A 27,450-nucleotide genomic window follows, 5' to 3' on the forward strand; every position below is an offset into this window, starting at 1 on the left:
GTCAGCTCAGAGCATATTTGTCGGCCATTGTAACAAAAGCCAACGCCGTGGGCGGCCAGTGAGGCGAGGGATAAGGAAGGCTAATATTTCACCAACAATTAAAAACTACCACATACAGTTTTATGTTCATAACAGTATTTCTACGCACGGTTCAAAAACAACAACACTCAACGCTGATCTATAGCAACACATAACACTGATTGCACAAAAACAGCACACAACAAATGATGCAACACAGTAAAACAAGGCTGCTGATCTACGCTGAAACCACAATGTAACTGTGTTATATTGTTATTATCAGACCACGTTATCCTGTTCAAATCAACAATTGTACAGACTGATCGCAAACACAAACAAACCAATGATGGTCACATGTCATGTCAAGGTGCCGCGTTGCCATAGGGGGCTGCACACATTCACAACAATACCACAACCAGGCAAGACAAGGACAGCACAGTTGTTTTCCTTATTTTAACTTTATGCAGTGGAAGCTGCTCAAAACTATTTTGGGGGAAGGCTTGACATTCTCCAGCCTACATTACCCTTCACCCCTATTTTGCACACTTTTATCTTGTGTGTCTTTTATTGCGTCCTTCTTTATATTTATACTTGTATTTTTTTTTTACCTTTGCCATGTTTGTAATGCACTTGGCTCAACTCCTGATGTTTTCAACTTGACATTAGGAGGGTAAAGTTACCAAGCTACAAAGATTGAGCAGAATAAAAAAAAAATACAGAACCTCAGATGTTTATATCAAATGCCAGATCAAGAGCGTATTTAAACTTTGAAAGTGAGAAAAACCTAGAGGCAACAGATATAGCGGTCAGGGCGAGCGGCGGCGCTCTGGAACAGATGTAGAAAGGGGAGATTGTTTCTATCAATGGTGAGAATGTACTGAATGTACTGAGTTTACAGTCCACAGTGAACACGATGACATGGGTGAGCGTTTCAGGGTCGGAAGCGAATGGCAACAACAATTTTTTTAGAAATGCATCCAAGCTGGATGCACTCGCACAGAGGCAAATCAATAAGTAACACAAAGTAGTTTAAGTCTGTGGCTCAGGAAACTTTAAATACAGCCAGGTGCTGCACATAGCAGATATTCTGCCAGTTTGTTTTTATTCACCTTAAAACTTTTTTCTCTAAAACTTCTGCCGAGTTTATTAACAAAGCCAGAGATGGTGCAACATATTATATTTTATCCTTGTTCATAGTCGTAACTCGTGGACAAACGCTGAGCCGATGAAATACTTGATTTTATTCACTTCATTAACATTATGTCATAACTCGTGATCATTTGTCTGTGCCATAAATATTTTAGGCATGATGAAAAGTTCTATTAAGTTTGTGTAAAAATAAAAAATAAAAAGCGAGCACAGAAAGCTGTCATCATTCGTTCAGTCTGTTGCACTTAAACAGGTCGAGAGTCGAGTTGGATCTGGAGTGCGAGAGTCTGGTGGAGTGAAATCAAGCCAATGTGCTGTAAAATTGGTTCTGAATTTATGCATCGTGTTAGAACATGCCCAAGAGAAGTGGTGGATGGAAATACAGGCAGATGGAAGAAGAGAGGCAGGAACTGAAAATGTCACAATGTCACAACCAAGATTTACCGCCCTGTGGTTGGATGTTTCCGCCAACCAGTGCAATTTCACTCCACACACATTTTTTTTTCCAGTTTCATATCAGGTCAACGTGCCCTTTGACCTTTGACCACTGAAATCTAACATAACCTTTTAGTCCAAGTGACAATTGATCAAAAGTTACAGAAATACCCTTGAAAAACATGGTTTCTAAAGTCCCACGACCTTGACCAGCGACCGTTTATCACCAAACTCCAATCAGTTCCTGTGTGAGTCCAAGTGAACGTTTGTACCACATTTCCAAGGATTCCCTGGAGGTCTTCTTGAGATATCAGGCTCACAAGGCAACAAGTCCCAGCTCCCTTTACCTTTGACAACCAAAATCTTACCAATTTGAGTAGAACTGGATGTTTCTATCAAAGTTGAAGAAAGTCCTTGAGTGCATTCTTGAGATTTCATGTTCACAAAGACGGACAATCCGAAAACCTAATGTCTCCGGCCACTAGCAGTCACCAGCGCTGAGACATAAAACAGAGCAAAACGACAGCTTCAACAATCAACCTGTACATTGTGGTTTCAAGTTATTGTATATATCTGTCACTTTTTTGTCCATTTCAAGAAAAACAGGTTCCATTTACTGAAACATTGGTGCCATTTTTGTGGCATCAAAATTCAGAGTGCACGGTGAAGCAATTCAGAGCTTAACTCTATCTACTTCATAAAATGCTTCCTTTAATGAACTCATTAACCATGCTCTTTTTTGGTTGATATAATATGGATGTCCTTTATTGTAATGAATGAGTCTATTGCAGCTCGGTGATGCCCCCCCCCACCCCCACCCCACACCATTAAATGCATCACTCGGACAAGGTAAGTAACTAGTAAGAAAAGTAATTCCATTTTCCTCCTCTGTAGATCAATAGCTTAATAATCTTGGTTGTACTTGTACTTTTCCAAAGTGCTGCTTCAGATTTACAGATTAGGGGGTTTTGTAAATCTTGTAGTAAGTGAGTCTCACTTGCAAAATCTTGGTTATCCTCAACATTCGGGAAGGCCTAACTGTTTATCAAGGACCGACGTATGTAGCCGGGCTCGTGCGAGGCTGTGAAATGAAATCAACCTGTCCTTAACCTCAGCGTGTTGCCAGTGAGGAGAGGCAAGGATGCAATTTGATCCTTGCAGTTTAGCTGTGATGAAATAAATGTGCGGATTACACTTTCAGTTTAGCAAACACCACAAAGTACTTACTTAAGCCGTGTTCTTCAACCCTTAACCCCTAAAAGAGAAAAACTTGATGAAATGAGTTCGGACCAGAATGCCCTTGCGTTGCAAATATGTCCTCGGCTCTCAAAGTCTTGCACAGAACAAGGTCCTCCCCAAAATAGAAGAACACTAACACGCAGATGCACCAGGTCAGGTACCATGAATGCTCCGATTACACTTCACACGTAGAAAACACTACAATAATTAGCCTCTTTAGATTTGCACTTAAAACCTGCATCAGAAGAGCGTCTCTGACACATGAGCTAATTACATAACCACAGACTGAGCCTTATAGCTTATAGGAGAGGTGATATTGTAATGATACTTATAAACAAGGCAAAGTTTAATGAAGTTGGAATTTAAAATTATAGAAGGTGATGATATATTCTTAAATCTCCACAGTCTGAATAATCACATGGACGTTTTATATGAAAAACGGACTGAAAGGCAAATAAAGAAAATGGCTGGTTTTCTAAAAAAAACTTCCAACGAAACGTTAATGGATTATCAAGAGAACAATTGCCATCGTGCATTCGCAGCTCAGTGAGCATCAAAATCAATTTCAAATTTTAAACAACCACACACACACACACTCAACTCTCTGAACCCTCTGTGGTGTTTGTCATGAAACGGGGTCAGGTATTGCTTTTTTATTTATTGCTCCTTTTTTCTGTGGGAGGCTGCCGTTCTTTATTGTTGTCCAACGCAGCATCGTTGCACACTTTCTGTGATGCTTTCACATCTCGTGCTCTGCTTGACATTGACATTTGAACAGAACGCTGGCCAATTATTTCCATTCTCCCATCACGACCTTCTTTTTAAACGGGCCATTGCAAATTTTTTTGTACATCTTTGTGAGTGGCAGAGGCTCCCAGTACAAAGCGCGGTAAATCAAGGGAAAATATAAATTCAACAAGACTTCCTGTCATTTGCATGATCGCTCCTTCAAATGCATAAAGGAGAGAGTAACATTTCATGGATCACACAAAAGGTGAGGTGACAAGCTCCTATGTGTGTTAGTGTGTGTGTGTGTGACAGGTGAATTGTGCTTCCAGGCAAAGGCACGAGTTTGATAAATAACCCACACAAGAATACGTCTGAAACAAGGGCGCAAAAGTCTTTAGAAATCGGGGCCTTAGGTCTTTTTTATTTCACAGCTTTTTTTCCCCCTCTATTCACATTTCTTTCCGCTTTCAGTTTGTTTTCTTCCGCGGCTCCGTCTTGCTCCTCTCTCCCTCAGTGGTAATACCTAACAAATCAAGCCCCATGAAAATATCAACATCCAGAACAAAACACCAGTGCCAAACTACATCATGCTGGTACTACAAATTTCCATAACCATTCATCATGAAGTTCATTCACAATTGTTGTGTTGCAAAACAGTGCATGCAACCTGTGTAAAAACGCACATAAATGCATAATTCCACTCTTGTTATGTGTTATTTGTGTAGCACACAATCACAACATACAACTCATGACATTTTATGGCGTAAGGTCAAAAAATGACACCTACTCGGCAACAGAGAAACATGATGAAACTTGTAAGAGAACCGGACTCAGCTCGTGCTCTCAGACTACAAAATTAAATCTCACCTCATGGTGTGGTGCGGTGTACAAATTACAAATGCAGACTGAAACAAGGAGTTTGCGTTTGTCACAGAAATGTGTATATTTAATAGGTTTGTACTGAAAAAATGTACATGCGTGTACAACATGTTGAATGTTAAGTGTTCTTTATCAATAATCTATAAAATGTCAGATGAGAAATTATGTCCTGACTGATGATGACAGTAGATAAATGAGCCCAGAGTGAAAGTAGATGGCAAAAAGTGGGAGGCAGTGCATGAGAGAGTAAAGTAAGAAGAGTAAGAATGAAAAGGAGAGAGCAGATATGAAAGAAAGCTTTGTAGACTAAACCAGAACAAGATGTCACAATTATGTACTGAAGCAAGACTAATGTAATTTGGTGTTGGGCCTTAAGAGCACTTCGAATGGAGCTGCTCCACGGAGTCTGTTATTTTCAACAAAGGGACTTCCCAGTCTAGGCAGCCAATAATCCCTGCGTTTGGTGAAGCTCTGCCGATACAACTGTCTCCAAAACCAACCAAGCAACGGCAAGTAGAAGTGCACATCATCACCAAGGAAATATACAAAGTACTTTTTTTTTTACGGGCTGGAGATCAGGAGACAGACTTTAAAGTGTAAAGGCCATTCTATGCAGATGAGTTCATGTTCTCAGTCGGGCATGTGGGCATTTACAGATGTCTGGTACCTTTAGGAACAGCCCAGCCTGGAGTGCAGGCGTGGGGAGTGTAAATAAGTTAAACAAAACTAGCATTGCCTTCAGTGTTGTCCCTTCTGGAGAATTGAGCAACAGAATCCCCATAAATCAAAAATAAACCAACTCTCAAATAACTATAGAGGCAACTGTATTTTATATCAAACTGTATTTCACTAAAACACACAGCTTTGAAGAGATTCTGTGCAGTTTCACACAGATGTCGAAGAATGTGATTCTCGCACATCTCTTTGACCGGTTACTGTAGAAGTTTCAAGTTGATCAAATAGTGTTGCCTTCAGGCTGTTGACTGAGTGAACAGGCGTGATCCACATCAGCCACGACAGGGACGGAAAACAAGCGAGGCTGCGAACGACTGCTTGAACCTGGTTAAAAAGCAAAAGTACAAATCGGAAACATGTTTACTCGTCAGACAACAGGAACTAAGACATTCAAGAAAATCAACCAAATACATCAAACACAAACTATATGTAGAGTATAGGTGAGTTATGTGCTGGGGGACCGACTGTTAAATACACGAGTGTTGGCCTGTGGGGCTGAGATAATGGCGTATGGATCGTACCATAAATTACGTAGAGGTTGGCTACAGAGCAGCACTCAATGGATTGAGCTGCAAGGACTCACTCCTCAAACACATATGTTTGTCGACACGGGCGCTTGAAGCTGCACATGAAAAAAAGCAGCCATTATTCATAATGCATGTCGTGCACCTGGCGTGTTTTAATGTGCTTTTTACCAATTCTGCTGACTTGACATTCTTTGTTTCAACTGTGACAAACAAGATCCATCGTTTTCACGCCCACGTAATTATACGGACTCGTTATTCAATAAAAAGGTGTGTGGAGGTGGGACAGTTGTGGGAGGGAAGACCTTCCGCAGGTCAGGGTGCATGTGTGAAAAATAGACTGTATGGGAGGAAAATAGTAAATAACGGTCAGCATCTGCAGCCGATTCTGCATCCGCTTATATTCAATATATGTTGACAGGTGATTTGTGCATTTGCTCTAGTGCTCATTAATACTATATTTGCATGTGTGCACACTCTCAGCTCCTGTTTGCATATATGCGCATTGGGATTGTGACGACTCTCACAATTTAAGCCCAACCTCGGTGACTTCTGAGACGCTTTGATCGAGACGAATCGCCCCGGACTTACGGCAGCCAGACTCGCGGCTAAATGTCAGCTTGCATGTGTACACTGTACGCCGTGTAGGCTTTTGTGCGCGGACACCCGTGTTGCATGTGTGCGAGTACATATACGTCCGTGACGACGCGTTTGTGGGTAACTTAAGCCGACAGCACCACCGGTCCCCACATGGCTCAGCGACTGGTAATCACGTTAAGGCACGGCTGCATTCAGCCTGTCGGGCTCTCTGACATCAGAGGGCGAAATATCTCCAGCTCAAATTCAACACCAGCTGCCATCTACACTCGCACAAAAAGTAAATTTACCAGTTGCAATGCACAGCGCAGCATCTGAGCGGCTGCGAGAGCAAATTTGAAAATTCCTATTCAGGATTTTGTTGATGAATAATATATAAAAAAATGACTGAGTGGATATGAATACAAGTTTGCAAGTAGGGTTAATTTGGCTTGACTATGACTAAATAGGTTTGTCGGTGACTTTAAACATTGATGGACTTGACCTCGCTCTACACCACGGCAGTAGAAGATCTGATAGCATACAGTGAAGGGACAGAGAACACGACGGCAACAAAACAGGCTGACATTTGGAGCCACTTCAAATATACTGTAGCCGAGATAAGGAAAGCGTGTAGTAACCGTCAGGAGAGGAGCTCGGCTGCTGCCACACAAAGTGTCTGAAGCAGAGAGGTGTCACAGGTCGTTCCTATACTGCTGCTAAGATCCTGGGAACCCAGCACTGCACCACCACATGCACGGCATACACCACAATTAAATATTTGAACGGTGCAATACTCATTTCTAGCTGTGCAATTACAATACCATATATGCAATCCTCACTCTCTATATATATTATGTCTTTTCTTTACATTGCCTTGTGTTTGCATTGCATCGTTATGTATTACTTTTACTCTTTACTTTCTTCTTTCTGCTGTAACACAGGAAACTTCTCCAAAGTGTAACTAATAGAGGATAATCTTATCTAATCTCATCCCCTCAGAAAGAGAGGTGATTTGCCGTTCAGATATTATATAACATCATATAACTTTACGCTTAAAGACGTATTAAGCATCCACATTATGTCGGGGGTGTAACATTATCTATTCGCATCACACAACAACAGGAGATTCAAAAATGGCTATTGTTTTTCGATGTTACAGCATAGAGCCCAGTCAGATACATTGGTAGAGATAAGTTTATGTGTTACATGTTTTTCACAGCGAAATGCAGTTAATTGAAGATTATTCCCTTTTAAGATGCCCAGTATATAATGTAAAGATTGTTTTTATCTGGAGTTAGCTACCTAGTATTTAGCTAAATATGTGTGTAAAGAGGTTTCAAATATTTTCCTTTCAAATGCATTTAAATGGTAGCGTACAATCTATTTTAAACATAATATATTGTATTGTCCAACATTTATGTAAAGAGCTAAAACATTAGCAAAATGTCAAGATTTTTGTCGACTTAAAATTGATAAAAATGCTTTTCTTTGACTAAGGTGAGAAAAACATTACCAGAGTTTTAGTTGAAAAACAGTAAAAAGATTGACTCAGAGTTGCAATTGTTGATTGTATAATTCTACATTTCATTTTGATGTACATTACGTTTCTATGATTTGAGAAATACAGCTCTACTCTACTGAAACTGGGAGGAAGCACAAACAAAAGCACAGGCTGGAGGGGTCTGGGTCAGAATGCTGCACAACAGGAAATCGGAGCGGAAATCCAGGAGGTAGAACCTGTGATTTCGTTTGTCCCAGTCAGTGTATTCTAAGCTGAAAAATGCAGGAGCTGCATATTGGTATAGAGAATGCCCACAGGTATGTCACTGTGGTCCAGCTCTCCTTGTGTGTCTCACTCACTTCCCTCTCATGCCTCAGACTCCCACTGCTCTGTTTGCTTTCCAAAATAATCCCCATCAATACTCTTTTACTCTGCCATTGCATATTGTATTTTTAAAAGCCTTCCGTGCACTTCCGCACACGCGCGCACACAAGCCTGTTACACATAAAAAACAACCTAGGCACACTGAAAAGTTATTACAGAGGCCATCACAATATAAGCCCCGCTGACACATTTTACTATCTAAATTTATGGGTTACCTGCTATTTGGAAGAGAAAGGACTTGGAAACGTGGGAGGCTTAACAAGGCACCACTTGGCTCCTGTACTCAAGTGGCTTCAGTATTTGTACACTCATCTCTACACTTTTTATTACACTTTTACGTTCCTGCATCTATGACCATACCTGCCAACTTGAAGCTAATAAGCAAATGGTAAAGTGCACGGAGACCTCTCAGGAATTTCAGATGGGCTGAAAAGTTGTGACAGGCCGTTAAGTGTAATTTGAGATGCTGCGGCCCAACGGCGCCTCGCTGCATGTTGTTTCCTCACCGCTTATCAACCAGCTCGTGCGCTCGTAAAGCCACCGAGGGTGGCAGAGGAGGGCAGCTGTCACCTGGAAAATGTTGCCCTGCCACTGAAGCCATCTCAAGTGGAATAACGGCCCTGGCCTCTGTCCTTCATTTTCAACTTTTTATTAACGAGTAACAGTTGGATTTTTTTTTTTTTAATGGAAGTTGGCTTACTATTAGTTAAAGGGATAGTTCACCAAAAAATGAAAATTAACTCATCTAATCATCACTATGCAGATGGAGGGGTGGGTGAAGTGTTTGAGATCACAACACACTTTGACTTTCAGGGGTAAACAGTGTTGCAGCTGAATCCAATACAATTGAAGTAACTGGTGACTCCTTCTTCAAATGTACAAAAAACCAACAGGAAAAACAACATAACACGCCTCCATACTGCTCCTGTGGTGTCATCCAAGTGTCCGTAAGCCCCGACATTCAAATTTGACGTGAAACGGCTTCATTTACACCATATCTTTAGCCTAAATGTCCTCAGTTATCCTCAGCTCGGAGCTGCACACACCACACAAGCTCGCGCCTCTGTGCTCTCGCCCAAGGAGCCCATATGGAGGCTTTTTGTTTTGTTTCTACGTTTGAAGAAGTTGTCACCATTTACTTCAATTGTACCCGATTTGGCTGCAACGGTGTTTACCACTGAAACTCCAAAAGGGTTTTGTGGACTCAAACACTTCAATCACCGCTCCATCGGCATACTGGTCAGTAGATAATGAGTGAATTTTCATTTTTTGGGTGAACTATCCTTTTCAGTAAAAATGTTTGTCTTTTGATTTATCCGTGTTTGAGTCTAACAGCACGGCAGTCACAGTGGAGCCATTCCGTGCCCAGCATGGCAGTGGAGACAACACATGCACAGTCTGGTGCTCTCAGCTTGTAAGCTGACTCTGCAGCAAAACAATGCTGAAAGGGAGAAACCCGGACAGGTCATATTTATAACTCCACGAGGCTCGAGTGAACAATTTGTGAGCATATGCATTATAACTTGTGTCTCTGGTCTGTAGGCTCTATAGCTTTGCTCAATATTTGGTGGAAGAAAAAGAAAGATAGCGCATCTCGCTTTAGGTCCGTCTGGCACAGTCTGCCTCACGGGGAGTTAAAAGGTTAGAGTAATGTAGCTCCAGTAATGGATAATTCATGCTGTGGCCTGATAAGATAAAATCTCAAAAGCAATCCTGGAATGAAAAAGAGGCAACCACTGCAGGAAAACTGCTATTAGGGTGGCACTGGCACTATTCCCCATTGGCGACAATATGGATAACTCTGGAGTAATGTACAGATAAAGGTATTTAATAATGTAGTGGATTCTAATAAACCCCAAACAGGGAGAGGTTGTGGTAAAGACGGAAAGATATATTATTACAGGGTTTGGAAATATATAAACAATGTCCTTTTGGATTGGATGTAAAAAATCTGATGCCATTTATTTCAATCACTTTTACCAAAACAAGCATAGTCAGTTAACGCTGTTTAATCAATCAATCAAAGTTATGTATGCTTCCACTTTCTATGCATTCGATGTCTCCTCTATTTTCCACCTCTGCCCCGTAAACTATACAAAAGATTTATTTGACTAAATAATTTGCAAATACAAAAATGTGTCTTTTGTACTTTTTGCCACAATTCAAAACCAATACATATATAAATAAAACTCTCACACCCTGAAACCACCTGCCTCCTGAATAGTAATGCTACTGCTGTAGGCAACATCAAAGCATATCTGCAGCCCTCTTTGAGTCAAAGTATCAAAGAGTCCGGTTAGGTCTAAGAAACAGTATGTCAATATATTACACCGAGAGGTGGGCTGTGAAGAATCGTTCTGAATCTGCCATCAGGAAAATGAGCACTTGGCTGCATATGCTTGGTTTTATGAAGGACCTGAACATGGACATCAGCAGCATCTGATATAGGAGGGGGCACGCACACGCACACACACACACACACACACACACACACACACACACACACACACACACACACACACACACACACACACACACACACACACACACACACACACACACACACACACACACACACACACACACACACACACACACAGAGAGAGAGAGAAAATCTTAGGATCAATATGAGCAGTTTGCCAGCTTTGAAAATGTATATGCAGAAAATGACCAGAGGGCAGTAGTGGGTGTTCAATACACAAAATGTGACAAGGGTTGTTGCAGAAATTTAAATCAAGGGCACATAGGTTTCATTAAAAACTCCTCGTACAAGCTCCTTTCCCTCCTTCTTAAGAATTCGCATTTATATTAACTAGGTCCACATATTTATTTGGATCTGTGCATAATTGGTACAGGTTCCTTGCAGGGGTCACGCCCCAAATCTACACAAAATGTCATAAAAATTGGTTCAATATCTTTTGCATAATCCTCCCAACACAAAAAGAACCGAAAACATAATTTTCTTGGAGTGGGTTAAAGTTTTAGGGGCAGTGATACCCAGAGGGTGTGAATTGGTGCACTTTGGTACATGCGCGCAGGAATCGGTTTTGCATTTGGAGCTGAGGTTGTAAACTGATGCAGTCCCTGTTTCATGTTATATCATAACAGTTAAAACAATCTAAAAAGAGCTGCAGTGTTTTCTCGGTGTGTGTCCTGAACACGCTACATGTCTTTTTTGCACTTCCTCCAAAACAAACGCACATGCTGTTCGGACCGAGGTTGTTACGACAGGTGACAGTGGAAACACTACCGCTTTTGTCCACAGAGGCGCCAAAATCAACCAAAGTCAACAAGGTTCCTTGTAGGACATTTAATTAGAGAACGGAAATCTGCTCAGATGGGTCGACGGATAATTGCGTGATTTCTTTCTTTCATTTTTGTCTCTGCGTCATTCTAGATCCCTCACTGACAAAACACGTAGAAAATGTGAGTCACACACACACAACTCTGACTAAGCAGTAAATCAGCTGTATGATGTAGAGAAGCCCCTGCAGACCCACAGCTGTAATCATTGTGTTTTGTCTGCAGTGGAGATTGAGGACTGCTGAAAGTGGAGCTGATAGCAGAATGAATTCAAGCACCATGGAACTCTCTCTCTCTCTCTCTCTCTCTCTCTCTCTCTCTCTCTCTCTCTCTCTCTCTCTCTCTCTCTCTCTCTCTCTCTCTCTCTCTCTCCTCTCTCTCTCTCTCTCTCTCTCTCTCTCTCTCTCTCCCTCTCTCTCTCTCTCTCTCCCTCTCTCCTCCCTCACCTCTCTCTCCCTCCCTCACCTCTCTCCCTCCCTCCCTCCTTCACACACATATGCACACAAGACGGCACAGAACTACTTTCATGTGCTACTTCAAAGCATCAATTACAGGAGAAAAAAAACAACGTAATAACCGTGAGGTTATCTACACCGTAATGAGTCAAAGTATTTGTTGTGACACATCAAAACACTATCACAGCTTCTAGCCACCACATGGAAATGCATTAGCTGTAACAATCTGCCCCTTAAGTGACTCCCTGCCCGGATTCCGCCGGGCAACTTTTGAGGAGAGAGAACATTTGTTTCTTTTTTGCCAACACGGGGCTTGATTGTGGGATTATGAAATGACACAAGCAAAAACAAAACACAGCAGTTTGCATGTGCATGTTAGGTACCGATATAGGAAGTTCTCATTTAACGTAGGGCCATATATTCTGCTCAACAACAAGCAGCAGGCATGTTGGAGAGAGCAACACTTCAACAACATCCCTCAGACGTCCTGGTGTCTGATTGACTTCTTTCCCATTGCCAGTAGAGGAGTGTTTCTTTCTGTTTTTTTTCTGCATCTTGTTTGACGTCATAAACGCACTCTCACCTCGCTGTCTTTCCAAATTAACACATTCACCTGGGTGTCACGTTTCCATCAGTGCCGATTGAAGCCGGAGCTGATTAAAACCTGTGTCTACTGCGCACGCATTTGATCCAAACGTCAATGCGGATCGTTTCCTTTTTTTTTTTTTTTTTAGAGGTGGAAACAGCTCACAGCCTAAATCGACACATTCTATAATTGTGAAAAATGCTAAAAATAAAAAAAGTGGGCAAGGTGCTGAGAGCGAGAGAGGGGTGCTGGGGCGTGCATGTTGCTCAGTGACATTTGCAGGCCACAAAAACAGACAGGGGCAGAATTGCACGGTATCTCTGCTCGAGGCTTTTGAGGCCTTCACCCTTCAAGGATCCTCTTAAGCTGACGTCAGTTTGGTGGAGGTCCCAAACCTCATCGATTTGAGTTAGAGAAGCACTCGTGTTAAAAATGTAATTATCAATGCACATATAGCAGTGTGTTGCTACCCAGGAACCTTTTTTCGTCTTTGGCCACTGCCAATCCATTCCTGTGATGTTTCTAGCCATCAACCATACAAGTCTGAACTATTGACCCAAAATAAAACACTAAGTAGTCAGAGTATTAGGAAAAACAATTAAATTGTTTTTTTAAAATATACATTTTTTTAATGCAAAGATGTTGAAGTTGACTGACTTAAAAGAGAAGATGTTGTAATGAGCGACTTTGAACCCATGAAATGCAAAATCTCATAACTGGCAAAAAACTAAAAATAAAGATATCAGCACCCGCATTGATGTATTTCACACAACATGTTTCAGTGAGCAGTACCTATTCAATGGCAATCAAAGGCCTAGGGAGAGAGGCGAGTAAATCTCCTCAGAGTCTACATGAACGCTATTTCCCGCAATTATAATGCAATGTAAAAGTTGATGGTGCCAATAATGGTACAGTCTCAGTCGTATCAAAGCACTTTGAGGAATAAAAGAGGAATAAAAAAAGTTTTGGTTGAACTGCAGGCCCTGACCAGACTTCAGAGGGAAGGGGAATCGCCAGCGGCACCTCACAGCATGACAATTCTACATCATTAGAATCTGCTTTCACAGAGCTGGAAAAAGGCATATCCAACGGGCTTGTAGTCGTACAAATGAGTTAGGGTTTGTGTCCATCTCATTGTAATGGCGTACTCCACGTAGCACAAACCAGCCTCCCCAACTCTTTTCTCCAAACTTGACATGACGTGGGAAAATTGCCGCCACGTACACTTTGATAGCAGGATGCAACAACAGGAAAGAGATCACTGAGTGAGCAGTCCGGAGTGTAACCTGCTCTTTTCTCACACAAACTCTGCAGAAAACCGAGCAGCGCTGGCATCACGCCTATTGTGCTGTCACCATGTTGCCATCCATCCATTGTATCCCTCTGATTGACCCCATTCTATATGCATGCATTTTCCATTTTATATATGGATTTTGTTAGGAAGAGCAGTAATAAAAACTATTAAAAGAAATCGAAAAATACACATTGGTGTAGTATTTGCAGTAGCCTCTTTAGTAACAAGCTTTCCCACACCATATTCTCTGCTACTATCAGGGGAAAGTAGAGGAGGTTACTTCTGCACATAAGGAAGATTGGCAGGAGTAAAGTCTGCAAACCTGATTTCTTTCGAGATGGATGCATTTACAACATGTCAGCATCCATGAAGAGTGTGAGCCATGATGACAGGCGCCCACATAGGATGGTTTGAGCAGAGGTTGGTCTTGCTTTGGCTTTTTTTATATTTATTCTATCTCCTCAAGAGAAATGGAGTGTTACTGTGTACCTGATAACTGGCCAGGTTTCCATTGAGATGCCATTCGATTGCAATTGCACTCAATGTGTGTATTTGTATAGCTGTAAATTATGCATGTTTATCGCCTTTTAAATCTGGGCATCTTCCTGATGATGCTTTGTGAAATATCACCTTGAGGGAGTTTTCTCAAAGTGGCTGCCAAGATGGAAAAAAAAAAAAAAGTTTAAAGTGAGGGTAGTGACTGTAACTGAGGAAAAACCTGTGCAGGAGCCAACACGTTCTCAAAGTCCAGGTATAAGAGAGTGCTAGAAGAAAATAAAGTAGGGCACTGTACGCTGACAGGGAAGCACGGGCTGTCTGCACAAAGCAAAATTTCAATATGCCGGCCTGTGGACTCCCAAAGAAAAGAGTAGATGAGCAGCTGCAGGGTTCAGCTGAGCAGACACAACTTTGTGAGATGCTGTCCTCATATTTTAAAGGGAAATCAAGTTAATCAACCAAGTTTGTTTGGTAAATCTACACAATTTTACTTGACAATCACGCACTGTGTCTTTCTATAGTTCTCGTTTACTTCCTCCTGTTCCCACTCCTACACAGATTTAGGGAAATCGTCATTCCACAAAACTCTCAGACTCGCTGATTGGCTATTAGTGGTTTTGCTTTATCCCCCATCTCTCAGGCTTCAAAGAAAAAAAAAACTGCATTTTCTGAGAACTGTTATGTGTGTTGCTGGATGTTAACCCCCCCCCTCCCACGCATCATCATATTTTCACAGTATCTACTGTTCCTCCTCCTACTCGGATGTCAAGGACAATACAGTAACTTCCCTCTCCTCTACCTTGCTGTCGGTTTTCTGTATACTGATGCATTACCTCCACGTTTTTGCGTTCACATATAAGCATCATCAGCAATTGACCCGGACAGGCAACATCATTATCTAAGCTTATTCCCTCGGCTCTGGTAGAATTTGGTTACAGGGATTGGGTTGTGAGATGTGACTGGATTTTAGTCCAGTCATGAGGAACGAGCCTTTGCAGTAGCCGCCCAAAACTTGTGGAACAGCTAACTGCTCCATATCAGATCTGCCCCCTCTCTAGCACACTTCAAATCATCGTTAAAAGCACATCTCTTCTCTTTGGCCTTATATTTAATATTTAATATCACTTCAATTTAACTTATTCTACTTTCTTTTATCTTATTTTATTTGTACTACTAGTATTCTGATGTATTGCGTCCTGTACCTTACACTTTGTGAAACCCAAGTTGTTTTAAATGTGCTATATAAATAAAATTGACGTGGACATTTATTATGACCTCTCCCTGCATGTCGTGTCAGTGACATTCATTTCAGCGGCTCGGCCTAAGCACTTCCTGTCACTGTCACTTCTTGTAAAGCACACAGATGGTGTTTTCCACACCACCTGCCCATCTCGCTCGGTTAGACCTGCATGGTGTGGATCCCTGTCACACACACTATCACTGCTGTCGGTAACATGGCCCACCGCTCATTTTGTGATAGTATACCTGACGCTGACAAAGTTAATTACCGGGCACAATAAGGAAGACAAACTTACCAATAGGGACACGGCAAACATTTAACATGTCTGCAAAGATGAGCAACACGAGAAAGAGGGAAAGAAGACAACTCTCTTTTTGCCAATGCCTTGGGCACTTGAATTTAATTTGACAGTACAGTAATTCACCGCACTAACCTTCCGGGTCCAACCAATTTTTCCCAACTTTTCCCTTTAACCCCACTTCAACTAGAAGAGTTTACTCCCCAGTTTCAGTATTTGTCCAATTGTTATGCTATGATTTTGCACTGGGAACAAATTATTACCCTTAATTAATGGGGTTTAAAAGAAGACTAATACAACTGACCGCAGAGAGGACATCTCTGAGCAGGGCCCTTCACAGGATTTTGAGGAGCCTGGTCTGCACAGATTTTTAGAGGCATCGTTTGCTCGGACTCCAGAAACAAGATACCAGTCAAATAGCAAACAAGGTAAGAGTACACCAGTCTGAAGTGTTCTAGAGAACGAAGAATATCAACTGCTGGCTATGTAACTGGAAATATTAATAGGACACGAACACAGTATGCAGAACTACTTAGTGTAGTATTTAGCATTGACAGTAGTGTAGACGACAGTGAGCAAAATGATCTTAAGTAATTATGTCAAGGGTAGGTAAACTCATAATGGTTTATGTCTTATTTTCAAAGTTAATTAGTCACCGGTCATAACGGTACGACCAGTGACACAGACTGTACTTTTACAACATGTCTGTTTAAAATAGCTGGAAGCGTTGCTGGTAATGAGCTGAATTTATTGCTGTGGTGTCACATCTCAACTCTGCAGCGTGCGTTGTTTTTCACAAGTGTGAAACCGTACTTCCCTTTGATATATGACTAAAGAGAAAGCCGACGCAGTGAACTGATAGGAATCCTGAAAATGTACAAACTATGATATCTGTAAACAGTAAATAGCAAAAGTAAAAACTGTAAATGTCATATCACACTTATAGGGGCAACGTTTTAAATCTGATATGACAAAGAATGTTTGTTCGCATCTTTTCTAAATTAATCAAATATTTATCTTGAAGATATGTTGTATTTCAGTGATGATAAAACTAGCTGAATAAAACAAAAACTTGTAAATGCAATTTGACTTTGACAGGAGTCACCTTTTACTCTAATCTAAGTCTTGTGGTATTTTCACATTGTTCATCACAAAAAAATGTGATTATTATAGAGTATTAAGTGAAAAATTGTCTTCATAACAATTTGGTGGATATTAAAGTCAGCTACGGATCATAAATCCAAACCTGTGTGTGGAATTGTGTATCCAGGTCAAACTCAATTTAACTAAACCTTTAAATTGCTTATAGATGGAATTTTATAATAGCTCTTGTTGAAAATAACGCGTCAAAATCAATGAACATCTTACGCTACAAACAACAGAAATCTAAATGACCATATAGGTTGTTTGTCAATCTTCCCAGATACGTTAATGTACTTCCTGCTTTCTTCCCGTCATAATTACTACACCCACTAGAGGTCACCTGACAACAAAATTCAGCACGGACTGTGAAAACCTAGGTGAAGGCTTTTTTCAGGGAAAATAACCTCATTGCTACCTGTACAGTCTTTTTAAGCATTGACAATCTACAAACATCTGAGGAAAACATGCATCGGAGTAAATAATGGGCCATTTGGTGTTATATGAAAAGGCAGTTACAAAGTGATTTTCGAGCTGTGACATCCTAAAAGCCTGTCAAACACAAATACGGCTTAAATGGCTGCTCAGGTGTTTGAGTGGGGAGAAGGAAATGCACTTGTGTATATACGCATCGCGAAAAAAAAGCAGAGTGGAGACAGCTCAAACATATAATCAAAATACACAAAAAACGAATAGCACGAATTTCACTGTATGAATCGTAATATGAAAGTGAACATCCAAACATTGCAAATGGAGCTTTCATGCAAGGTTTATAACATTCCGTCAGCAAAACTGTCAACTTTCTTAAAGAGTTTGTGTCCTACCCCTGGTGTGGCTGGGGACCCTCCGGCGGCCTGTTGACGAGCTGTGCATGACGTGCTGGTAGTGAGACATATCCGTTGGCGTGTTGGGAACACGGAAACTGTCCTGGAACCTCTGCATCAAATCCTCCACTGACTCGGTGTTTGGGTCGATGGCTGAGAAGAAGAGATGCAAAGTGAGAGTGGCAGGCATGTCATGAGGCTTTAAACTGAAAACCATCTCGCAAAGAGTGACTGACACTCCAGATAGAGAGAAAACACACAAACAACAAAAATATATAAAGTCATGAACCCAAAACGGCTTGGTTTATATATTTTAAAATATTTTTCAGAAAGATAAGAGATTATATGCAGCATGAGACACCAGGTTGTCCTATTTAGACACTGTAGAGCAGCAGCACCACGTTTTTTTTCCTTTTATTCAATTTTTTTCAGGCCTTTAAATGATTCCATCAATTCAATATTGCCTCAGCTCTACAGGGATCCTGCCAGCGCTTCCCCTGATGGCTCAGCCTCACTCTTCCTGATGAATGACTCCAAAACAAGTGGCGATGGGGAAAGACGGGAGAGTAGACAGAGGGGGTTTGCTTCTCTTTCCTTATTACAAAAGGAAAGGATATACAATTGCTGTGACCTATCTAGTCACGTATGCTAGCAAAGGGACTCATTATAAGTGGATACGTGTTGTGTCCGACACCAAAAAAGATGTAACTATAGATGTTGATATCCACTGCATATGTATGTATGGTCTCTGTTGAAAAATATTGCTCTGATCAATTTTTATGAAGTATTCATTCAGTTCCATTGGCATAGTTAGATCTTCAGTCCATCTGCAAGGTTCCCTGTACGGTGGCTACAGTATAAGTTGTGCAAGGTTGGATAACTATAGCCCCAAAAACAGAGAAAACATTGAAAATAGCCATCTCCAAACGATGGGGCCCATTCATCACCCAAAATACTACTGCACCCACCTATCATCAGCATCTTTTGATGTGTCAGTCTGGCTTTGAGGTGTGCTCCTTCCATGAGTAATGGTGAAGTGTTGCGCTCAGCGGAGACTTATCATGCATGACAATGAGCATGCAGGAGTGCAGGAGGAGGGAGATGAAGAGGAGGAGGTGAAAGTGAAGAGGCAGAAGTGTTCGCATTGTTTTTGATCTTGCACGAGCAAAGCTAACAATAACAGAGGTGTTGCAGGCGGCTTCAAAAGAAACAGTATCCCAGCAGCACACATGTGTTTTGGATTTATTTATGGATAACTCAACTCACTGTATTATAAGTATGGTTTGTCAAACAGGGAAAAATGTTTTAAATGTTTTTATATTTAGATTAGTTGCCATTAGGTATATTTGCATAGCTTTGCTTGACGCTGTGAGGGGTTATAATAAATGGAGTTATAAGCTTTAGCTGTGATAAGCTTCATCCTTTTAGTTTGGGTGTAAAATAATCATCCATATATCCTAAACAGCAGAGCAATTACACTAATGGTAAAGAAGCGGCACACGCACAATTAACCTACAATTAGCAGGGAACAAAACACAATGCAAAGTTCCTTTTGCTTAGTGTTTGCATAGCGTTACATTGAGTTCTCTAATCGTCCCCGTAGTCAGAGGGCAGGATGCCTTCTGGATTCATTTTAACAGAGTGTTAAAATGATCATTGTTATCACTATTTAAATGGATCTAAGGTTCCCACAAGGCGTTGGAGATGTTAAATGGAAGCTGAGCGCAGACGAGCACTTGAACTACACGGCCTACTGAGCAAACACGAACAGCATCAACTCTGTGGAAAGCTTTACAGTCAGAAATGAGATGTGGTAGGTAATGCAGCGAAAGTAGCAGTGGCCCAGGATGGGAGGTAATTGCTGTAAGAGCCAAGAGCATAGGGCAATTGTTTCAATGAAATGGTTGTGCTCTTTATATATGAAGTTCATCCTTTAGCCATAATACTTCACCTGCTGATTTCAAGGCACAAGGTTTGAGAGATAGTTTAGACTCTTATTTGATCCTTTTATTTTTTTTATCTTTGACTAAACATCTGGAATCGGAGTTAGAAGGTGCCACGTGCATTTACATAGCACACATTGCTACATAACCCAAATGGCTACCGTTTTAAATGTTCCCAGTTTAATTTCCAGTTTAATTTCCTGTTGCAGGGTGTGTTAATATGGCTGGAGGAAATTAAACCTGGAGCTAAATTGTTACCTAGCAACACAGTTCTGGAGAAACAGTCTTTAAGATCTGTTTATTGGAAAAAATATATAACTTTAAGATGTGTTAAATTAATCATTTAATCTATATAATGTTTCAGGCTGAAATGAATTTCACAAACTTATCTGTGTGCTTTGTGTACAGTATGTATGAATTGCTGCTTACCCACAATGCAGCTGCTCACCACCTTGACCTTCATTCATACATGGCTCACTCTATATTGCTCACTGCTTTTAGCTGCTTTCGTGAATAACCTTGACGTTTACAAGACAGCAGCCTACACTTTATTACTCACCGCAAACAAGACCTTTATATACACCAACATATGATTTCTTCCTTTACTATGTTGCCATATGCTCAGATGGATGTAACAATAAACACACAGTGTAATGCACCTTTTTTCCTATATCTTCTGCCCTGTTTAATGGGCGAAGGCGTTCCTGCTGGTCGAGGAAACTACTTTGAACACTGCTATCGTGCTACGGTCAATTGTATTCATCATTAAGAGTACAATGACGAATAATAAAAATGTTTCTGACTGAAATACCACAAGCCGCACACCGGCTTTGATGCTGAAACAGCTACTGTAGCAGACGCTTCTGGCAATGCTCTCGCAAAGTGCATGTACACCGACTCTTGGCTGTGAGAGGAGTCTGCTCCTCTTTCTTCCTTTGCTTCCTTTTTTCCTCCAACACAGAAACTACTAAGTTTCTTGGATTTTCTGGCATGGAGTTGCAACGGATTTCCCATTTTCTTCAAACCAACCAAGCCCGACTCTGTTTTTCACACCAGTGTAAGTCCCATACGAGCGCGCGGCATCGTGCACAATGATGCAAGAAGGTAGCGCTCTCCTCTGTGAATAATACACACATCATTGTACACATGCGACTGTATTCTTCACTTGGCACAAGGCTAATGTAAAAGCTTTGCTGCGGTTCACTGGGAGTCAGATGTTTAGAACTGTGCCGAAAAACAGGACAATGTCATGGACTCACTTTTAAAGGATCTTTAAGTGTAACATTTAGAGGACTGTTACACACGCTAGGTGAAAGGTATGTGGTCACAGCCCGAGTGAAAGTCAAAGATAATAAAGTGTTGAGTTGTCAGTGTTAAGCTGCACCAGGAAATGTTCTGACCCAGAATGAATTGTACTTTGACAACTTTGCTTCCATCCTGTGACGCTGTGCGACAGTTTGGAACTTCAATACATAAAAAAAGGAGAAAATGTCCAGGCTTTGACATTCAGGCCCAGGAAAAGTTTCTCCTAAATTGTACATCTAGTTGTTAAAATATGTCTTCTTTCCTCATCTATTCATGGACGTCAATGTAGTGTGAATATCCTAGGGGGGGGGAGTTTTAAGGGGCTATATAGTGGTGGAGTTTTCTCCATCATGCACAGCGGAAGGGACTTTAATTCCTTTAAAGGTGCTTTCAGACATGCACTGAAGTCTGGGACTGTATGTAAGAACTCAAACGTCTGAGCCATTTGCTCCTGGAACTGAACTTTTCTTAAACTTTTACTGACAGTCCTCTAGTAAAATAGACGTAAAGTGTCAGACTGAGCCCATGGAAGAATACGGCAGGAAAATGTTCCAAAAATGCACAGCAACCGAGTGGGCGTGTTGATGACCTCTATAAAACATGACGGACGAAAAAGGGGAAAAAAACATATAGAGCCAAATATCTGCAAAAAGGTGACCTACACGTAAAAGCCACAGACAAAGATAGGGATAAAGACAGACGCTGGTGTTGATTTGCTTTTAACAAAAAAATTATTACCGCAGCAGAATTTATAAATTACATCCAGTTCTACCCAGACACCTCACCTGAATGTTCCGGGCATTTTCCTGCATGAAAGGCAGAACCGCACCGCATTAACACAGTGACCTTGAAATCAAAGTTTAAAAACAACTGAGCTACTCAAAAAACGGTGCATTCCATTTTCTGTTGGCATTTATGGCGGTTTTAGGCTAATTCAGGAGCTCGGAGATAGCAGACAAACAAAGACGGACCGGGCGCCGTGCACTTAAGCTTTGACCTGCCGGGAGTAAATAGAGTCGCTGACAGCACGTTTGAGGCCAACTGCTTCCATACATTTTTCATGTCCTCTTGGAACTCCCTTTATCTCCCTTTCTTTGTTCCACTTGGAGGAAAGAGGAGATGCTCGGCCGGACAGAAGCCACAGTCTCCTTGAAAGAAATGTGATTTGTCGGTAAAGGTTGTCGCAACCTTTTTGTTCATGTTTGCGTGTTTTTATCTTCGTCTTCCCCACAAACAGATACTTGCCCCCTTTAAATTGTGATGGAAATGTTCCTGCAGTTCTCCTGGTTATTCATATTTATATATGCAGAGCAATCATTTCACTTGATTACCTTTAGGAAGGCCATCCATGTCATCACACATCAACCACAAGAATAAAAAAAATTTTTTTCTCCAGTGTTCTCTCTCCTGTGAATCCCTCACTACTTTGTTGTTATTCCCCATTCCTCTTTTGTGCCAGAAGCAGCTCCTGATATATTTTATTCTGACATGTGTTTTTCCCAAGACTCCGAGTCCTCACTGGATTCTCATTTTGAGTTCAATGTCAGCCAAAGCTCTGGTGCCTTTCTTTTCTCCTTTTCATCTCCACGTACTCCCTTATCGGTGCTGCTGAGTGTGTGTTAACAGTGTCTCATGTGCAGTGGATGTCAACAGCATGTTGCCTCAGTCAACCTGTTCCAGGTGGTCTCACAGTGCCCAGAACGAGAAGAGAACCCGAGCGCAGTTTTCTGCTGTTCAGCTGCACTCACCTTCTGCTTGTTATATATGTTCTTAGGTAGACTATTTTAAAAGTGTATATGCATGTGCCTCTTATATTTTAAATGTAAGCGACACATTTATTTACTTCCCAGCCCTCTTTGTCTAAAGTCGACTTCCCTAGAACATCATTGGTGAGTGAAGCACTCATGGGGTTCCAGAAGGGGCCTTTGGGTTTGATATTATGAAGGAGATCAAAAATCATCATTTTTGAAGGTCCGCTAAGTATCACACAAAATATTTTAAAACGTCTAACACCATCAAACGTCTCACTGCAACACAAGTTAGCTGGTGGTTTTCTTCACATAGAAGTGCGACACAGCCATCAGTGAAAGCATATTCACCTCATCCGTAATAGTTTGATACAACAGCCTCAACAGCCCAATCAAGTCAAAAACTACAACGCATTGTTAACAAAATCACTGGCACAAATAATCTCTGACGCCTCCCATCCCGGTCACCATCTCTGCCAATGTATACTCTATGAGAGATGATCCTTCTCCACCAGATTATTTAATTTAAAAATCTTTTTTTTCCCCCCGAAGCCAATGGACTCTGAACTCTCTGTAACAACCAGGATGAACATGCACTTTAAATACTCTGCACATTGTGTGATAATGTCCTGTCCTTGTGTCTAATGTAATTTAATTTCACTGCATGTCAATGTCCTTGTCATCTTTTATGTTGATTTGAGCTGTTCCATGTACCAAACTTTGTTGTTTGTTGAAGTTTTTCAAATTCATCTCAATACTAATCTAACCTTCCCACCTCAAAATATCAACTGATGCTTTTCTACTTTAGTGGCTGAACCCAATTAGAGGTTTGTCACAGCCGTCCACAAATGAGTACTAAAGTGCATCTGCATTGTTCGTCACTGAGCTAAATGCAGTGAATGAACTCTGTCTCTTTAATTATTTGTGTCTCCTGAAACGCTGACATTAATCTCTCCTGTAAGCGTGTGGCAAGAGGCCCTGTCAATTTTGACATCATCTTTTTTTAGAATGATCGGTTAATACTTACTGAACAATGACAGGAAGAAAACGCAGATACATGAGAAGAATAACAATGCGGGTGACATCATTTAGTCGAACTTGTCATAGTTAATTAAAAAGTTGTCATTTGATTGATTTAATGAAAATGAATTAACAAGAAAAACAGCAACAATAACTTGTGCACAAAGTCACTGGGAAGTCTGTACTTTACAGAAAATGTGCTTCCAAAGATAGACAGCTGCTGGATATCATGACAGAATCTGATATAACAATGCCTGTACCTTCACAGAAAGTGATACCCAGCACTAGGAAGGGCAGCAGTTGATCCGTCAGCAAAAAAAAAAATACTCTGAAGCCCCGGCTACTCCAAAAAAAGCTAAATGATCAAGACTAGGCTTGCACCAATTCGCTGATACAGCCGAAGGGAATTACTGTCTGTCAGAAAGTGAAACCTTTGACCATGACTCTCTGTCCACAAATAGTGCTTGACCCTTATTCCTCTTAGGCTCAAGAAGACATTTCTCCTCTCTGGTGGAAGTCAGCGAGACACAAGGAAACATGTCCAGGCTCTTCCACAATGCCCTGTGCCCTGAGGCAGGTATAGAAATGCAGCTTGGGAGATGGATTATGGAGCTGTGAATTCACCTATATACCACCTTTAGTAGCACACTGTGTAGAATCCATTCTATATCAAACGACTGCTCATGCTACACCATCTGTTTTAGGGAACTGGGTTGCGAATGGTCTGTATCTATATAGTTTTTTTTTTTAGATTGTTGATGACCACTCAAAGCACTTTACAGGACAGTTTCTGCCGTTCACAGATTCACACACACGTTCATACAGTGCATCTATGTGCAGCACGGCACAGCCATCAGGGGCAATTTGGGGCTCACCATCTTGCCCAAGGACACTTCGGCATGCGGATGGGGAAAACGTCTGCATGCTGGAAGTCACTGCACTGACTAGTAGCCAACGACCTTCTGGTTTAAGGACAAGCCGCTCTACCCCCTGAGGCACAGCCACCCGGGCTGGATGTTGATTCGGAGCCTGCGAATGTTGCAACTACATTTAAAGTGTCCTTTCCATTCAGCCAAATAGGAGTTTACACTCTCATAGCCATCACTGCATTACATGGTGATTCTATTATGCGGCATTTCCTCTCCAGAAAAACAACAACACTGTTTCTGTGTTCAACTTCCAAACAACAGCGTATATGAAATTTTAAAAAGACATCAATGGTCCCCAGGGGATGAACCCTACTTGTTCTGTTGATACAATATCCACACAGTGCTTCTAAATGTCCCCATGAATGAAGGATGAATTGTAATAACATCAATAATGATCATTACCGATGGGTCAAAAATGTAATGTAATCAATTTTGTTCATCACTGAAACACCTAACTATAAAACTATTTATTGTCAAGGCCTAGCTGTGAGTATATCAAATTTACAGTTTTTTACGTCATGAGGCATGTTTATTGCAACACCCAGTAAAAACCAGGTGGAACACCACTGACTAAATGAAATGACACATGTTTTAACTGAAACAAATGCTGTGATTTAATGCTACACTCTAACACATGCATGTTTTAACAGCTGTGAGTCAGCCACGGATTTCTCCTATTCTTAGCTATCCCGCTTGGTTGCACAACAGCATTCATATTCATAGAGGCGGACGTAGCCACGAGGGAAATGATGGGGACATTTTTGTAGATCTTTGGACCCTACAAACCCCTGCTGTTTTAATTTGGAGAAAGTCTGCAGGCGGAAAAGGAAGTGAGAGCCCGAGAAATTAAATTCCAGATGATTTCAATGTTTTATTACCTTTCCTTTTATTACTCACTTCCTCTTGTATTTTTTCAACACATGCCACCATACACCCACATGCATAAAGGCCCATATGCACACTTACTCTATATACTGTACATCTATATTCCCATGGTTTTCTCTCTATTCCTTCACGGCTTGGGGAGCAAATGAATGTGGCGAGCAGATGAGATCAATCGAGAGGAAATGGGAATTCACCCCAGCTCTGATTCCCTGTGTGATTTATTAAATTTGCCAATGTTCCAATAGGAGCGGCCCAGCAAGGCTTTTCTGGGAAAGCTTTGACAGCACTGCCTCTGGAAGTGTGACAGGTACATGAGAGGAGAGTAAGAGGTTAGACAGATACACAGGAAAAGACAAAAGTGTCAGAGAAAACAAGGGATCCAGACATGAATGGAGAGTGGCTGAGGTAGCCAAAGAGGTGGAGGCTGAGAGAAGTGTGAGAAAGAGAAGGGCAGACAATGGATGCAGCAGGGTGTTGGAGGCAAGAGAAAGGAGATGATGGAAGGAGGGAGATGCACATCAAAGTTGGGAGAAAATATGAAAATATGAAAAGAAGATGGATGGGGGAATAATAATGAGGAGGAGAAAGTTGTCGCAGAAGAAAAAGAGCAAGAATGAATGTATGTGAACATAAAGTAAGATGAAGAGACAACAAAATAAAAGGGGGATGAATACAAACTTCGATGAATGCAGGTGTATACTGAGGGGGAAAGACTCATGTTATATTAATCCTAACAAGCTGCCTTACTCGTCCATGTTAAAGTTATGACATTATGCTTACGAGAGGAACAAATTCCATGAGTGTAACAACATTGCCTTATATCTGACAAAACTAATAAAAAAATGTTGTAACATGACAGGACCATGGGCTGTTTACTTAAATCAACAGCTCCTTAATCTACTAGTCCAAGTGGGGAATGTTAGACGCAATCCCAGGCTCACAAACAAGACCAAACCTATGACAGGAGATGGGAGAGATATGAAGGAGTCCCTGAAATGGGAGATAGCTCAAGTTTCACTTTTTATTTTTTCTTATATCAAGGAATGGCACATCTTTTCTTCTGCTTTTGTGACTGTCAAGACGGGACAAAGAAGAAAAAATACATAAAAAAATACTGACAATTGAAAAGACTACCAGACATCAACTCCCCTCGCCAACATCCCAACCCCGTCCCCTCTCTTTTCTTTGCATCAATGGAACATTTACTGTGTCATGCCTCGTCATTCCCAGCAACTGCAAAGCATGTAAGATCCCATGTTTCCTTCCTGCTACCCTTTGCTTCTACTTGTATATTTTAAGGCCTCTCCTGTTTCCAGAGGAGCAAGAATAAAAAGTGCTATGTATAGCGCGGCTCTTGCCATGGGCCAGAATAAAATATGGATGCGTCTCCCCATGCTGGGGCCACTTGAACGTCACAGGCAGAGCAATGACCTCTAACAGCTCCCGACAGGCTGAAGCTTCTGAGTGACGATCAGGAATTAGCCCGGGTCATGAGATTTGAGAACAAGATCCAACATATAAGCAAAGAGTAAAAGCATTTTATTTCTAATGTGACAATGTGCAAGACGGCGACTCTAAAATGCATTTGGTGAATTATTCTCTGTGTAAATGTTTCATAAGTAACAATGGCATAGTGCCTTGCAGCCTATTCCTGACAGGAAACACCTGGAAACACCCCCCCGTAAACCCCTCTAATTAATATTCTTCAAAAGGAGAGGTAGCTGAAGGTTGTTAATAAACATAAGAACTATTAAAAAGTCTCTCCATTAGAATCTTTTCATCAAAGATGAAAAAAAAAACAGAGGATGCA

General features: G+C 41.2%; 1 protein-coding gene across 2 annotated transcripts in view; it reads right to left on the reverse strand.

The window, feature by feature from the left end:
• LOC118125850 (astrotactin-2) overlaps positions 1 to 27,450 on the reverse strand; it is a 248,262-nt gene that overhangs the window by 142,224 nt on the left and 78,588 nt on the right. For both annotated transcript variants that reach the window (XM_035184886.1, XM_035184885.1), the window contains exon 4: positions 17,811 to 17,963. In XM_035184886.1, coding sequence (XP_035040777.1) covers positions 17,811 to 17,963 — 153 coding nt within the window. The remainder of the gene's footprint in view (positions 1 to 17,810; positions 17,964 to 27,450) is intronic.

The sequence above is a fragment of the Hippoglossus stenolepis genome, chromosome 18 (genome assembly GCF_022539355.2).
Source record: "Hippoglossus stenolepis isolate QCI-W04-F060 chromosome 18, HSTE1.2, whole genome shotgun sequence".
Classification (NCBI taxonomy): Eukaryota; Metazoa; Chordata; class Actinopteri; order Pleuronectiformes; family Pleuronectidae; genus Hippoglossus; species Hippoglossus stenolepis.